Here is a 14,279-nt window from a genome sequence, read left to right as displayed (position 1 = left end):
CACAAAGCCTTTATCGCTAGATATATGCTTCATCGAGGACTAGACAATTTTTTTATGTAAAATAAATTGATAATATGAAAAAAAAAATAAAAATAAATTGATAAAAACCAATAAAAAATAAAAGAATCATACCTAAATTCATTCAGATTATCAAACAACCAAATAACCTAATTGAAAAAAAACAGAAAAAAATAAAGTAAAAGGCATCAGTTTAAAAAAGAAGGGACCAAGCAAACCTTCTAAACCCGATCCAATATAAAGAACTTGCAATTTGTTAAATTATAGACCCGAGTTTAATTAAAAAATTTAAATATCATCTAATTTAATTTTGAATAATAGAATCGTTGAAAAGATATTAATAAACAAAACTTGCAAAAAAAACTAAAGTATCAAGAAGAAAATCTAGGTGAGTGGGCTTGGGCCTTCATTACTTTTTTCTCTTTTCTATGTCATTCGTCTTAATTTTTTTTTTTAAAAAAAACAGGCAACATGTCACTTGTTGTGTCCATACTTTAGTCGTTAAAGGGTGGTAGAAAGTCAGGGCATGGTTGTTTTACATAAAAAAATCAAATTTCAATCATTTTTTTTATCTAAAAATATCTTAAAAAATACCTAAGATATCTAAACAAACTTGTCATGTCTTCAAATAACTCAATAAATCACAAAAAAATATAAAAAATCAATTTAAAATCCAAAAACTTCATGAGATCAAATCTACTCTTTCAGAGAATTTGAAGTTGAAAGAACATCCCATTAAAACACATTTCTTCAAATAAAACTCACTGACACCAATAACGATTTTTTTAATGGTCTAAATCAATGTTAGTTGATATTTTCTTTCTCTATCATCAAAATTCAATGATAATATCTTTAACCTCGAACCTTGGATAGCAAAATAAAAAAAAAAAATTTTTGAACCAAAAGTGAATTTTCTAAAAATTAAAGGGACTAGAAATGGGTCATTTGCAAAATAAAAAGATGAAAGTTAACTTTTCAAGTCAATTTTATAACTATCTATTTTCTTCATGTTTTTTAATTTGATCCATGCCTTTCAACTCTACCCTTGCTTATGGGCTGAATCTCAAAAGGAAATGGAAAAAAAAAAAAAAAAACATAGAGTTGTAAGGGGCCTGGGTTCTTTCTGTTGAGCCAACAATAACAGGTATGCTCTATTTAAACTTAGAATCCATCAATTCGGCTTTGCACCATTAGCCCTTTATACAAAACTTTCCAGCCTAAAGACTCCTAGCCAACTGAACCTCCAAACCAAGTCAGGATTTTAGTTGTCTCTAAGTTGGGACAGAGTCCTGCACTTCTCTTCTAGCTTCCTGAATAGTATATTTTTTTTTAATGTACATTTTAATGGTAAAAAACCACGTAGAAGAGTTAATTATATTTTAAAATATTTGCTACACAAGTATTTTAATAACCCTATATAACCCGGTTGACTTAGCAAGTCTAAAAGTAATCTAAACAATTTTTAACCATCCCAATATCAAAGTATAAAATTAAAAAAAATTCAATAAAAAATAAAATAACTCAAATGAACTTAGATGAACTCGTCAAACTCATAACACAAGTTATAAAATCAAGATAATCTCATAAAAAACAAATAAAAAAACATAGATTTAAAAAAAATCAAAGAAAAAAATAACAAAAAAAAAATATTGCAATAAATAGTATTTTGTTATTTTTATAATAAAAATAATAAAATAACATTTTGTTTAGAACATGCATATAAAATAAACTTTGAAAAATCAAAATAATTTTGATTTTTCATTTTTCATTTAGCATCTTGAGATGCCCTCACTTAAAGAGACCCAAGAGACCTTGAACTACGCAATTTGTGTCTGTACCTCTGTTTATTTCAATGCAAAAGGATTCTCTCATCCATCCATGACCCAGTGTCCCAATGGAAAAAATAATTCAGGAACCATTCAAAAAACCCCATTACAAAAGTCAACTTTACCAGAAAAGGCGAATTCAAAACTGAACAATCACTTTATTTTTGAATAGTGTTTGATGAATCCCTGGAAAAAATTTCACGAAGTTTTCTGTAACCAGGTTGGTTGACTGACGGGCTTAAACCTTTTTTTCTGACATGTTCTCGAAAAACAAACCCCTTGGAAGACAGGAGACGATCAAATATTTAAGTCAATAAACATAAACATACGAAAAGGGAAAAATACACTGGAAGAGAAAGAAATAAGATGAAAGAAAGAGATTGTGTATTTGTTTATGTTAACCATTTGACTTGACTTTCTATGATGTAGCTTTGGGAAGATCGTATCAGAAAGAATTGGTGTGTTACCATTGGCCAGCTTTAGTTGGCTTTAGTTGTCATTAGTTATTATATCATGTTATGATTGCTGTGCCATGCACACTATTAATAAAATGTTAGTGATAAATAATATTATTGATATAGAAAATGGAGTCAGTTATGCATAGAAAAAACTCATGCTTGCGTGTTAAAAAATATGCATGAAAAAAAATTCATGTGCGCAGCTCCTGATTAAAAAAAAAAAAGAATGTGCCGGACAAGACTGAACAAACCAGGTCAACCCCGGTCTGGCTTCGAATTCTGGACTGAAATTCCAGCCGTTTGGAGTTTAGACAGCCCAAACGGCTAGAAAATATATATATATATATATATATATATATATATATATATATATATATATATATAAAATGTGTATTATCAGTGTTTTTTTTTTTTTAGTAGAACCAAGGGTATCCTGAGCGCTGCCCAGACTAATCCCTTTGCGCACCGGGTGGCAAATGCTCCCCAAAGAGCCGGCTGCAGACGAAAAAAGGAATCGAACCCCAGACCTCGTAAGCGACGAGAGCGCGCTTAACCGCTTCACCAGGACCCATGGGTATTATCAGTGTTTAAGAAGACTGTTGCTACGCATTCACGTAAAATAATTCAACTAGGATTATACAGTTGAAACTAATAACAGATATCCATACCAAAGTAGCAGAAAGAACATGAGTAGAAAAAACATGGAGCAAAGCAACATCTCAAGCTAAATCATTATGCCTGTTTATTTTTATATTTTTTAAAAAAATAATTTTTTTTTTACTACAAATTAATATTTTTTAGTGTTTTTAGATTATTATGATGGGTTAATATCACAAATAACTTTTAAAAAATAAAAAAACATGTATTTTTAAATAAAAAACATTTTAAAAATTAACCATAATCACTCTTTTTCAAACATAGTAAAATTCGAGGCCAAGCTCACATTCTTCACCAGCGGGACTACAGGGGCTTTGCCCCACCATTTTCTTGCACATTATTGACTGGAGTTGTGGTGCCACTTCTCTTGCTGGATTGCCCGGTGATTGTCCTGCCCATGAATCTTCCTGCTTTGCCCAGGCCACTGCCAACAGCTCCGAGGCCATTTCCCACAAGGCCAACTCCAGCACCAATGCCAGTGCCCACCATTCCAACACCTGATCCCAACAGTGATGCTGCCCCATCAAGTGCATCCATTGTGCTCCCTATAACTCCAGCTTCTTTTAGTTTCTTTCGTTCCTCTACAATCTTCTTCTCTTCTTCTAGAGCAACCAACTGCTCTTCCTTGTTAAATTCATGGTACAAGACCTGCAAACCCAACGTAAAATATAAACATAACCAATAACGACAGCACATGAAATGAAACTGACAAGTATAAAGCCTTAAAGATGAAAATAGAGCAAAATAATGGACAAAACTATATTGGTCCTCGAAACTATTAAAAATATGTCACGCCTGGGATTCATAGACAGAATCAAGAAACAGTAGAATGGACATAAATATGATCCAATTATCACCAGCTGTTGTACTAGTCGAATAAAAAGTAAAAAAAAAAAACGAGAAAATAAACTACAATTATGCCATATTTTGTTACCTTAATTGTGATAGTTCCTCTATCCTTCTTATCCTTGACCTTCAAGGTATCAAATGATGCTAAGAGTCTCAACTCCACTTCCTTCCAAGTTTCGGCTTCCAGCTCATTTAAGGCCAATTTTGCTCTTCCTAATCTCTTGTCTTGCCCAATGTCCTTATCAAAGACCTGTTAAAGAGAGTTTCATCACATTATTGTCATAAAGGATAATATATGACACTCTTTCAGAAGAGATCAACTATGTCAAAAACACAAGTAGTTGAGATCATATTTGAGTTCTAGAGAGTAAAAACTAGGTAAAGTTCCATAGAATTAAAAGGGGAGAGAGGATGTCTCCATAAACTTTGGCAACTTCAACTGCTTGTTGCATAAAGATAATGGCTGGCATTTCGTAGAATAGCAACACATCAAATCACACAATACCAACACATGGTAAATGTATGCTTGCATGGATAGAGAAGCAAAGTTAGAGAAGGATGCATGTATCCGACAAAGTGCAGTTGGGAGAAAGACTAGCATGGATACAAAAGAAAAATTAGAGATGGATGCATGTATTTGACAAAGCGCAGCTGGGAGAAGGACTATGAAGTCACCTGTACATGCAATTACAAAATACAATGGTAAATGTTGTGCTTGCACTTCTGAGACAATTATGTGGCCTAATCTTCCACCCTTCCAAACAGAAAAGAAAGCAGACCTCACAGTTTAGGTTCTGAAAATTTCGAAACTCATTCAGTGCATATTTCTAGCATGACAAATATATAGTTGTCTCAGATCCCCACGACAATTACAATAAGGGCCCACATGGAAATGAAATTCAAGCTAGACTGTCAATTATGTCAACAAAACAAAATATAGAGTAAGAGGTGCATAAGAAACTACGCAAGCATTGTTCTGAAAAAGGCAAAATAGAATAACAAGAGCAAAAGGATGAGGGGTATGAGAGATTTAAAACCTCAAGGATAAGCGACTGTGTCTCCTTGTCTTCAGCAATCAAGTCAAATGTTTGATTCCAAACAGGATTGAGGTTATTATCAACAACTTGTGTTTTAACCTTGAACATTGGCCGAATATATACAACTGCATAAGGATCAGATTTTCCAATCATTTCCATGTTCTTCAAGTCATTTGCCTTCACTACCGTCACTGTAAGCTTTCCTTGTGGTTTAAGCTCTAATTCGCTGAAATTAAAGAACAAGAAATATCTTAAGTAAACTAATATCTAAAATCTCAATCCTCCACTTTATGCTTCTAATGTTTAGACCCAGTCACCCAGGTGTTAAAATGAGGTTTAAGGCAAATATATCAACTTTTTAACATATACTTTCATAAATTGTTCATAGAAACTTATGATCATAAGATTTTGATTATATTGTCTTTCATAAACTACACTTCTGTGGTCTGGAACTGTTCAACAGGTATAGATGTAAAGTTGAGTTTGTGATTTTTTTTTAAATCAGAAATAATTCTTAGGGACATTTTATGGGTAATATTTTGAAATATGTTAAATAGCATCATACAACTAATGCTTGCATGTCATTTGAGTTGCGTAATCTTGAAGATAATTTGTTAAATTTCTAAAAAACTCTTGTTAATTCCAAAATTTTCCAAGCATTGCTAGCAATTCATGACCACAACAGCTATTACAGCTATCTAGAGCCAGCAACTCCATGACTGTGAACTCAATCATAATCATGAGCACAATCACAATTTGTGACCAGAACAGCCATTACAGTTATGTGACGCTGGCAACTCCACAGTTGGGAGCACAACAGAAATCACAATTGCAACTGCAACTGTAATTTAGAACAACGATATACATTCATTTCAAACACATTTGAGTACTCAGACAGCCAAAATGTATTAAGAAATATTGTAACAACTCTCAGAGCAGAAAACAAAAACCATGAAGTTCGCTGTTTACCTTGTGTCAACAGGGATACCACCAAGTGGAACAACAATCCTGTGGGGCCACTGAAGCATATCTGTGACAATTGAATTCACAGTATCCTACCAAATGTGATAAGAGCAGAATAGTGAGTAGGGATACCAAACTGACAATGAAACAAAAGAGCATAAGTTTTGATAGATGGAAGAAAATACTCACATCAATCATATCTGATACTCCGGGAAGGGCTGCTAAGCTTCCACCAACAGCCTTGAGAACATATTCTATCTTCGGCTTTGGCTGATTGATGATACAAGAATTAGTAATTTCTGAAAAAATTATAACTGTAATGATGTCAACAATTACTTAGTGCATGCATTCATGTAATTAATTACCATCTCCTTTAAACTCAAAGTACTAACCAGCTGATGATCATCACTAACAGCCAAATAGAGCATGCTATTGAAGTTAAATAAAATAATGGAACTAACTCATTTCTCGAGTTCAACAACAATCCTCATCCATATGCAACTCCTTACATTATATCAATAATGTCAAATGAATTCTTGAAATTAATATAAGATTAGTGTATTGTTATACTGTTGGATACAATAACCACTCAAAGAACTTAAAATCTTGGTGAGCTTAATCATTCATTAAATATGATTTCATCGTGACTTTGTAGTGTTTTGTTGTTTGTGTAACCTTCAAGCTGGAACATCTTGAAGTTCCACCAGAAATGATAGTTACATATCTGTTATAAGAAAGAAATTGAATGGAAAAAAGAAAAAAAAAACAGAGAGAGAGACAAGAAGAAGTTGAAATATCTAATGTCACAGGAACACCAGAAGGAAAAGAGAGGCATGTCCAAGCAATGTGATTTCTATTTCTCCCTCCTATTTCTGTTTCTCTGAAATCTTGCGAGAGCTTTATGATAAAGATATTCCAACAAAGCCTAACTATTTTAGTACAGCCCAAATTATACACGCATATTTCCTATACATAGAAATCATTCATATTGTCGAAAAAAATCCATCAAAGCCACTTATTTGTTGTACTAGTTTAAGTACCAACCTAAACGCACATCACTACAAAGAAACATATAAAATAACAACCAGATACTTTTAAAACTTTAAAAAGGTGTACCTCAGCAAGTAGAGCAATAACGAGTGCAGAAATACATGGAATCTCTTCAGCAAGATGGAAGATAACACGGATAACAGTGTAAACTTCAAGATCTTTCAGCTGTAGCATTTTTTCACCATAAAATTATTCAGATAAGTACTCCCTGGAACAAAAAGGATCCAAATGGATGAAGAAAAGTCAAGAGAATATGGTTATTAGTCAAAGTCATTGATCCACCAACTTGAATGGGTATGGAAGCAACAAGTGCAGCTTCAACGCCTAGAATGATGCTTGGATCACCACACCACCTCAAATCAATATCCATGGTAACTTCACCTTGCTTGAGACTTTGGACACGAATGCCTGCATTGATTTAAGTAATAAAGAAGCAAGTCGAGGAACGATGCAATATAACATTGTGAAGGCAGTAAATAAGTGCATTTCAATGGTGAAAACATTCATACTTGATAAATAAAAATATTCCTGGTAAATGTTTGCATGCTGTTTGTTTATTAAAAAATTGCCAGAAATACTTTCTGAAGTCCTATTTAAAAGAATGGCTCCAAGCATTAATTTACTTGAATGCTGTCATAATTGAATGCTATCAATCTCAAATGACACAAGAATACTTCATCAGACACAAGTAGGGCAACAAATGCAACTGCATAACAGAAATGAGCATCTGTTGATTCATACCTTCAATCTTGGGTGGCACAGTTCCAAGAGAAAATTTGTTAAACTTTAAAGAAGTAATCCCTGGGGGTCGGTAGTCTTCCAATAGTGGTTCAACAGATTCTTTAACCACCAGTGCAGCTGCCTGTGAACATATTCGGCCAACAATCTCAGGTTTATCATGTCAGGAAAGAAGCTTGTTTTTGAGGCTCATTAAAATTTTACAAAATCTTTGATTTGCAACACTCTCCTTACATCAAATTCTATCTTCCTGTAATTCTTATCAATATACATGGATTTTTATTTATTTTTTTTTGCCTAAACATGAACAGCATTTACCAGTATACATAGATTTTTTTTCTCTAAAAAAAATCGAATTCACAAGAAACTAAAGTGCACTTGAAATTTTTTCCCAATTACACCTAATTGTAAGCAAAAAAATATAATAAGAATAAATAAAAACAAGAATCTTACTTCTGCAACAAAAGGCCATAATTTGCCCAATTGCTTGTTTAGCCATTTCACCTGCAAGATGCAACCAGAGTACGAATTAGTAGTGAACCACATCCTAACCATGCAACGATGCAGAAGGTGATTTTTTTTCTTGATACATGACATGTTGTCCTTTAGCTTCACAAAAATATACTACAAGTTCCAAAATGACAACACAGCATGAAATTAGAGCTCAAACTCAATTTAAAATACAGGAGCACTTAATTAGACAAGATTACAGACCTGTTCAAAAGCAGGAAAAGATATCCAATCAGGAAAATTATCACCGCATATTTTCTTCAAATCATCTCTGTTGAGTGACCCGAGAAGTTTTATATCAACTGCCTGCAGACAGAAATTCGAGTTCGCATTTAACTTTCCAGATTCAATGCACCTCCCAGTATTTTCAAGCAACTTCTACGGAACAAATAATAAAGAGAGAGAAAGGAAAACGACAGGTATCTCAATCAAAATTAACGAACCTTGGCAACTCTTTTGGTGCTTCGGTACTGCATCATGTGTTTCCATCCAGCCATCAACCCGATTCCAAAGATGATCCCCAAAAATATACCTGAAATCAGCCCCATTTCCCCCGATTCCAAGCACAACTAAACCTAATCCACCAAAAAGAAAAAGAAAACACAAAGACAAACAAATCAGAAAGAAAATAAAATCAAACAGCGATGCATTACGTCCATGAATTGCTATTGTTATTGTATGGAGAGGCTGAGGAGAGGAATTTACAGTGGAGAAATTAGGTAACAGAGAAATGGAGGTAGAATCAGTTATGATTGCTTTACGCTAAGATAGTAATACTGATACTGCGATGCCCCTGAGAGTTTGTTTGTTTTCTCTCTCTTGAAAGTAACGGTTCCTTTCTTTCTTGAGTGGGAGATGCGAGCATTTAATATTACTTCACGAGAAAAAGAAAAACTAATGGAAGAGCAGAGGGAGGGCCAGGTATGGCGGAGGAAGGAGAGCGGGAGACAAAGCATTGATCTTCTTTATTTAATTTATAACGACCATAACATTCAATTGCCTGCTTTTATTGCACTCCTTCTCCCTCCATAATCCTGTACGTTTTTTTTGGACTTGTTTGGAAATATCTAATAAGATAGGGATTTTCCACTTCACCCTTGTATTTTATATATATATTTTTTTATGGTTTTTGGAAATACGTTTAAATATTATTTGATATTTAAAATTATATATATAATATATATTTAAATTGTCTTAATGTGTGTCAAAAATAAATTTTTAAATATAAAAAATATATCTTTAAATAAATAACATTTTAAAAAACAATAATAAATATTAGCAAAGTAGCTTTTTAAATTAGGATTGTAGTTTGCCGGGGGGCTGACAGGGCTCGGGTTCTTAAGTTTTGACCTCTCCTAATTGTTTTTTATAATTTTGGCCCCTTTTAAATTATTTTCCTGGTTCCACCCCTGGATCGGGTACGTAATCGTTACTAACTTGCTCTCTATATTATATGAATGAAGGTTTTTCACCAATCCTATGTGATATTAATAATATGTTTCTATTATTGTATTTTTATTTTATTTTCCAAGTTTACAATGATATTAGTTAAACCATTATGCATCAAATTAAATAAGTTTCTTGATTAGATTAAAAACAAATCGTCCACATTAAAATTAGAGGATTGGTAAGAGGGTATCTTCTTAAAATCCGTTTTCTTCTTTTTTAAGCTGACTCGAGTTAAGTTATCAAATATAATAACTCGTTAACTACATTAATCATTTATGTTACTGTAATAACTATTGGTGACATCAATATAACCTAAAAAAACTAAAAATAATAATTTAAAATAAAAAAATTATATTTTAAAAAACATGATGTAGTCACGTAAACAAACAAATAACATGTAAAGAATTTCATGAAAAAAATATTTGTTACATGTATTGGTGTATCTTTGTGATTATGGCACACAAAATTTTTAAAATAATTTTTTGTTTAAAAATATATTAAAATAATTTATTTTATATTTTTTTATATTAGCATGTTGAAACTATAAAAAAACACTAAAAATTATCAATTTAATGAATTTTTAAATTAAAAATAATTTTAAAAAACATCAAAAGCATAAATAGAAACTCTCTCAAACACTTGTAGACAGGGAATATCATTTATTTACTGGATAAGGGTTGGATTTATGGATGGGCCTGCAGGTTTAGTCGCCTTGAAGTTGGTGGAAAGGAACAAGAAGAATAAAATCCGAAGGTAGCATGCTTGGGACCGGGCAGAAAGTAATGGACTCTAGGTTCAGCTTGTTTGTATCCCTGGAGACATGGTTCTATGGTTTGTGTGTGTGTGTGTGTGTGTGTGTGTGTAAACAGAAGAAATGGCACCCGGCATCGTGTTGGGACCATTTTGAAATACAAACACAAAACACAATCTATCCTGCCCCATGAAAGAGACAGCTAGTTATACATGGAACCATACGGGTTGAAATCAATGATGCTGCTTCCGCACTCGACTCTTAATCTAACTGCTGTCATGCTATGTCTTGTCCGGTCAAAACTTTCAATAACTCTTCAGCAAAACCAGTAGGTGTAGTTATTAAATTTGATTCGAACAAGAGTTGAATTGCGAGTTGGAGATGTTAATTTATTTTTATAAAATATATATATATATATATATATATATTAAACTTTTTTATTTGTTTTTTTACATAAAAAATTATAAATAAAAATAAAAAAACTTATACATGAATTTAGTTAACTAGATTAAAAATTATCTATGTTAATAAATTAAAAACAAGTCATTAATAATAATTAAAAATAAAACTATAAAGAATGAGAGATAAATATAAACCAAATATTTAATCTCGCAGCACGATATGAGATATATATTTGATTATATTTATTGAATCTATTTTTAAAATTATTTTTTTATTCAATCAAATAATAATAGAAATAGACACACATGAAGTTTATTAAATATAATAAAAGAAAAAAAATTTATACAATGTTGCATGTATTATATATACAAGTAGAGTTAATGTATATAAAACATGAAAAAAATTAGATGAATCATAATAATATCCTCAAAAATTAAACACATAAAAAATATTTATAAGAAAAAATCTATTAAAAAAAAGCTAAATAAAAAATTATAGAGGAGGGGAGTTAATTCAAACATATATTAAAAAAATATATTTTTAAGAAAACACATGTTAAAAGAAGGTATCAATTGAAATAAAAGCAAAAAATAAAATTTAAAAAAAAACAAGAAAAAGGCAATGATAATCTAGTTGTCATGAGCGTGATTCAAAGAAAAAAAAAACAAAATGACTCGGGTTATAGCCCGATCAAGTTTAATAAGTTGATTTTATTTTAATTAACAATAAAAAAAATAACAATAGTAAATTGATATTTTTTAAAATAAAAACATCACGATAACTTGGATAAACAAGAATTTGAAAGTATAAAACTGAATAAAAATGAACAAAAAAACCACCTCGAGTCAACCCGAAGTGACATGATAGACTTGTAACCTGAATAACAAGGAGCGAGCCAACTTGGGCTGACTTGTAAAACTTGTGGCCCGGATATTGAGATATAAATAATCTGGTATAAAAGAAATTGAAGAAAACCACAAAGTCAATCTTTTAAAAAATGATATTGAACTATGAAATTAAAAAATAAAATAAGCCACAAAAAAAATTGCCCAACGTTGATTTTTCAAACTTGTGACATGGGTTATTAAATCATAAGCATCGTGCATGGAAAAACCACAAAAGTCGATCCCTGACAAGTCAAACATCGAATGATGAAATCGAAAAAAAATAATTATTGAACATGATGATTTGAAATTAAAAAAAATTGTAATTAAAAGAACAATAGTGAAAAAAGAAGAAGCTAGAGAGCAACCTATAAATCTTTATTGGAATGTTAAATTGAAAAGAAAAATAACTTTAACGAAAGAAAAAAAAAAGAACCAAATCAAAAAATAATAATACACCACAAACTTGGGAAATTAGAAATCAAACGAACAAAGATAAATTTTTTAAAAATATATATATGTGATAAACTGGAATTGAAAGACTAATTTAAAAAAATATATTTTTTATATATATAAAAGAACCAATAACAAAAATTAAAAATTTAAAGAATAATGAATGAAATTGAAATACTAAAAACAAAGAGGATCAATTTATAATTTTATGAAAAAATAGAGAAAAAAAGATAAAAAAAACCTCATCAACGATAAACTATCTCACCATCGTCGGTATCACTGATCGGGAGAAAAAAAATGTAATAACACTTTCAATGATACGGTGATATGACAGATTTAACCACCGAGAGATGTCACACACTTCGGCGTATGGACATCATATGTCAATAAACCTTTGAATTTAAATATAAATCAATCAAGCAAAAAAAACCAAGTTGCCCACTATAGTTTTAGAATTAAAAAAATAATCCATGTGAAAGGATAAAAAAAACATTTGATGCATGACTTATTATAAAAGTAAAGATTTCATTTCATTGTATTTAAAAAGAAGAAGCATAAACACCCTCAATCAACAAATTTATTTTTTCTTATTTGGAGGTAATTTAATTATTTAGAAAACATGAAAAAATTCACATACTCCAGGTAACTTGTTATTGATCAATTGACTATGAAAAAAATTCAAATTACCCCAATATTATATTTTTTTTCAAAATGAAAAAAAATAATAATTTAATTTTTACATCAAATAATAATCGACTATGGATTTTAGAGTTATTATTATCAATCGGATTAAAATGAAATTATTTATAATAAATAATTTAAAAAATTACTTGAATTTTCCTGTAATAGAAAAATGTATTTTTTTATTAAAAAATAGGCTGAAAACAAAGTATATGTTTGATCTTTTCATTTCAGTTTATAAAAATTACAAAGTACATCCAAATTTTTTTCAATTCACGAATAAAATAATTCAGGAAAAAACCTCTCTTCAAATCAACACCCAAACATAACAAAAAATCCCCATTACATATGTATACAATTACCAATCCAACACCAAACAACTCAAAAAATACCACCCCTATCCCCAACATTGACTGCCAGCAAAGCAAATAAACTCACAGACGCAATCACTTGCACGCTGGCCCCGTTTTTAAATCCACTATTTCCTGCCCCCTCTCCCTTGGCCGGAATAGTGATCGGCGGATAACCTGAGTCGGGACCTGGAGGCTCCCTGTACGGTGGAGGGGGCGGCTGATTAAGACTGGGAGGCAATCCAAGGCCGCGACTAACGTTGATATCAAAGGCCAATCCATGCTGGCATTGAATGCCATCACTAGCATCGGAGAAGAAATAATTCGGACCTTGAATAGTCAACGGTACAATTATGGTAAACGCTTGATTAAAAACCGTGTTGCCTCCGTTGTAGACGAAGGTATCGGTATATGACGTGTCATCGATTGAGCAGTTTTTGAATGTTGTCAGATTGTAGGTCTGGATCACCGTCTGATTTGAGCTCGTTTTGAAAACTGAAAAAAAAATCAATTTAACAAACACTTGGAAAATGTTCACGCGTGCGTTCACATTTGGAAATTCGTAGCTTACTAAGATAGTCGCCGAGATTGAAGGTTTGGGAGGCAGCCCAAGAGGAATAGTTAGTGGCAGTGGTGTTGGTGGTGGAATTGAAGAACCAGCCGGCATTGTCACCGACGGTGTGGTTGATGTATTTAGTGGGAGGAGCCTGTGATGTGGCGGCGGTGATCAGGACGACCATAGTGATTAGATGCAGAATGGTACCTCCGGTCATGGCCGTTGGCTGCTGTACGATGAATAGTTTACTTGCCTGGGGTAGACTACTAGGGTGCAAGTGGGCAAGGTATGAATAAAGGACTCGGTGTGTACCGAGTCAACAAAGCGTAAGTACTGAGGAGTGAGTATGGTAGAGAAGGAAAGTGGTGGGTTTTAGGGATCACGATTTTACCTGAATATGAACGGATGATACCGATATCACCTGGATTGATGAATATTTTTTTTAGATTTAATGGATAATAGATTGAGTATTGTTATTGTCAAATTAAACTTGAAATCAGCCCGAGTAATCTAAAATATAAATTTATATCATATAAATATATTTATTGAGTATTTAAATTTTTTTAATACAATATATACATATGCTAAGAAAATCGAGGACCATCTCTAATCTCAACAAATCATCTTCTTTGTTCTCCAATGATACT

The 14,279-nt window shown here is 31.9% G+C and overlaps 2 protein-coding genes across 4 annotated transcripts; both read right to left on the bottom strand.

Moving 5' to 3' along the window:
* Nucleotides 1–3,165: 3,165 nt before the first annotated feature.
* On the bottom strand, nt 3,166–9,094 carry LOC7488915 (calcium-dependent lipid-binding protein). Of its 3 annotated transcripts, none has more exons than XM_052446822.1 (12): nt 8,868–9,094; nt 8,550–8,681; nt 8,311–8,412; nt 8,050–8,220; nt 7,600–7,720; nt 7,145–7,266; nt 6,925–7,023; nt 5,998–6,078; nt 5,815–5,900; nt 4,846–5,071; nt 3,894–4,058; nt 3,166–3,607 (listed from the first exon to the last, which is right to left on the bottom strand). In XM_052446822.1, the coding sequence occupies exons 2-12, from the start codon at nt 8,652–8,654 to the stop codon at nt 3,263–3,265; spliced, it is 1,623 nt and encodes a 540-aa protein (XP_052302782.1). In that variant the 5' UTR covers nt 8,655–8,681; nt 8,868–9,094; the 3' UTR covers nt 3,166–3,262. The 3 variants fall into 3 exon arrangements, with proteins under 3 accessions (XP_052302782.1, XP_024440721.2, XP_002320076.3); XM_024584953.2 differs by having other exon boundaries at nt 8,812–9,091; XM_002320040.4 differs by having other exon boundaries at nt 8,050–8,100; nt 8,812–9,090.
* Nucleotides 9,095–12,924: 3,830 nt separating this feature from the next.
* Nucleotides 12,925–14,009, bottom strand: LOC7464881 (cucumber peeling cupredoxin). The gene is made up of 2 exons (XM_002320039.4): nt 13,648–14,009; nt 12,925–13,571 (listed from the first exon to the last, which is right to left on the bottom strand). Exons 1-2 carry the CDS (start codon nt 13,847–13,849, stop codon nt 13,108–13,110), a joined length of 666 nt encoding a protein of 221 aa, XP_002320075.4. The 5' UTR covers nt 13,850–14,009; the 3' UTR covers nt 12,925–13,107.
* Nucleotides 14,010–14,279: the final 270 nt, after the last annotated feature.

The sequence above is a fragment of the Populus trichocarpa genome, chromosome 14 (assembly GCF_000002775.5).
Source record: "Populus trichocarpa isolate Nisqually-1 chromosome 14, P.trichocarpa_v4.1, whole genome shotgun sequence".
Classification (NCBI taxonomy): Eukaryota; Viridiplantae; Streptophyta; class Magnoliopsida; order Malpighiales; family Salicaceae; genus Populus; species Populus trichocarpa.
The sequence above is the reverse complement of the archived record's forward strand: the minus strand, read 5'-3'. Positions and strand labels throughout refer to the sequence as shown.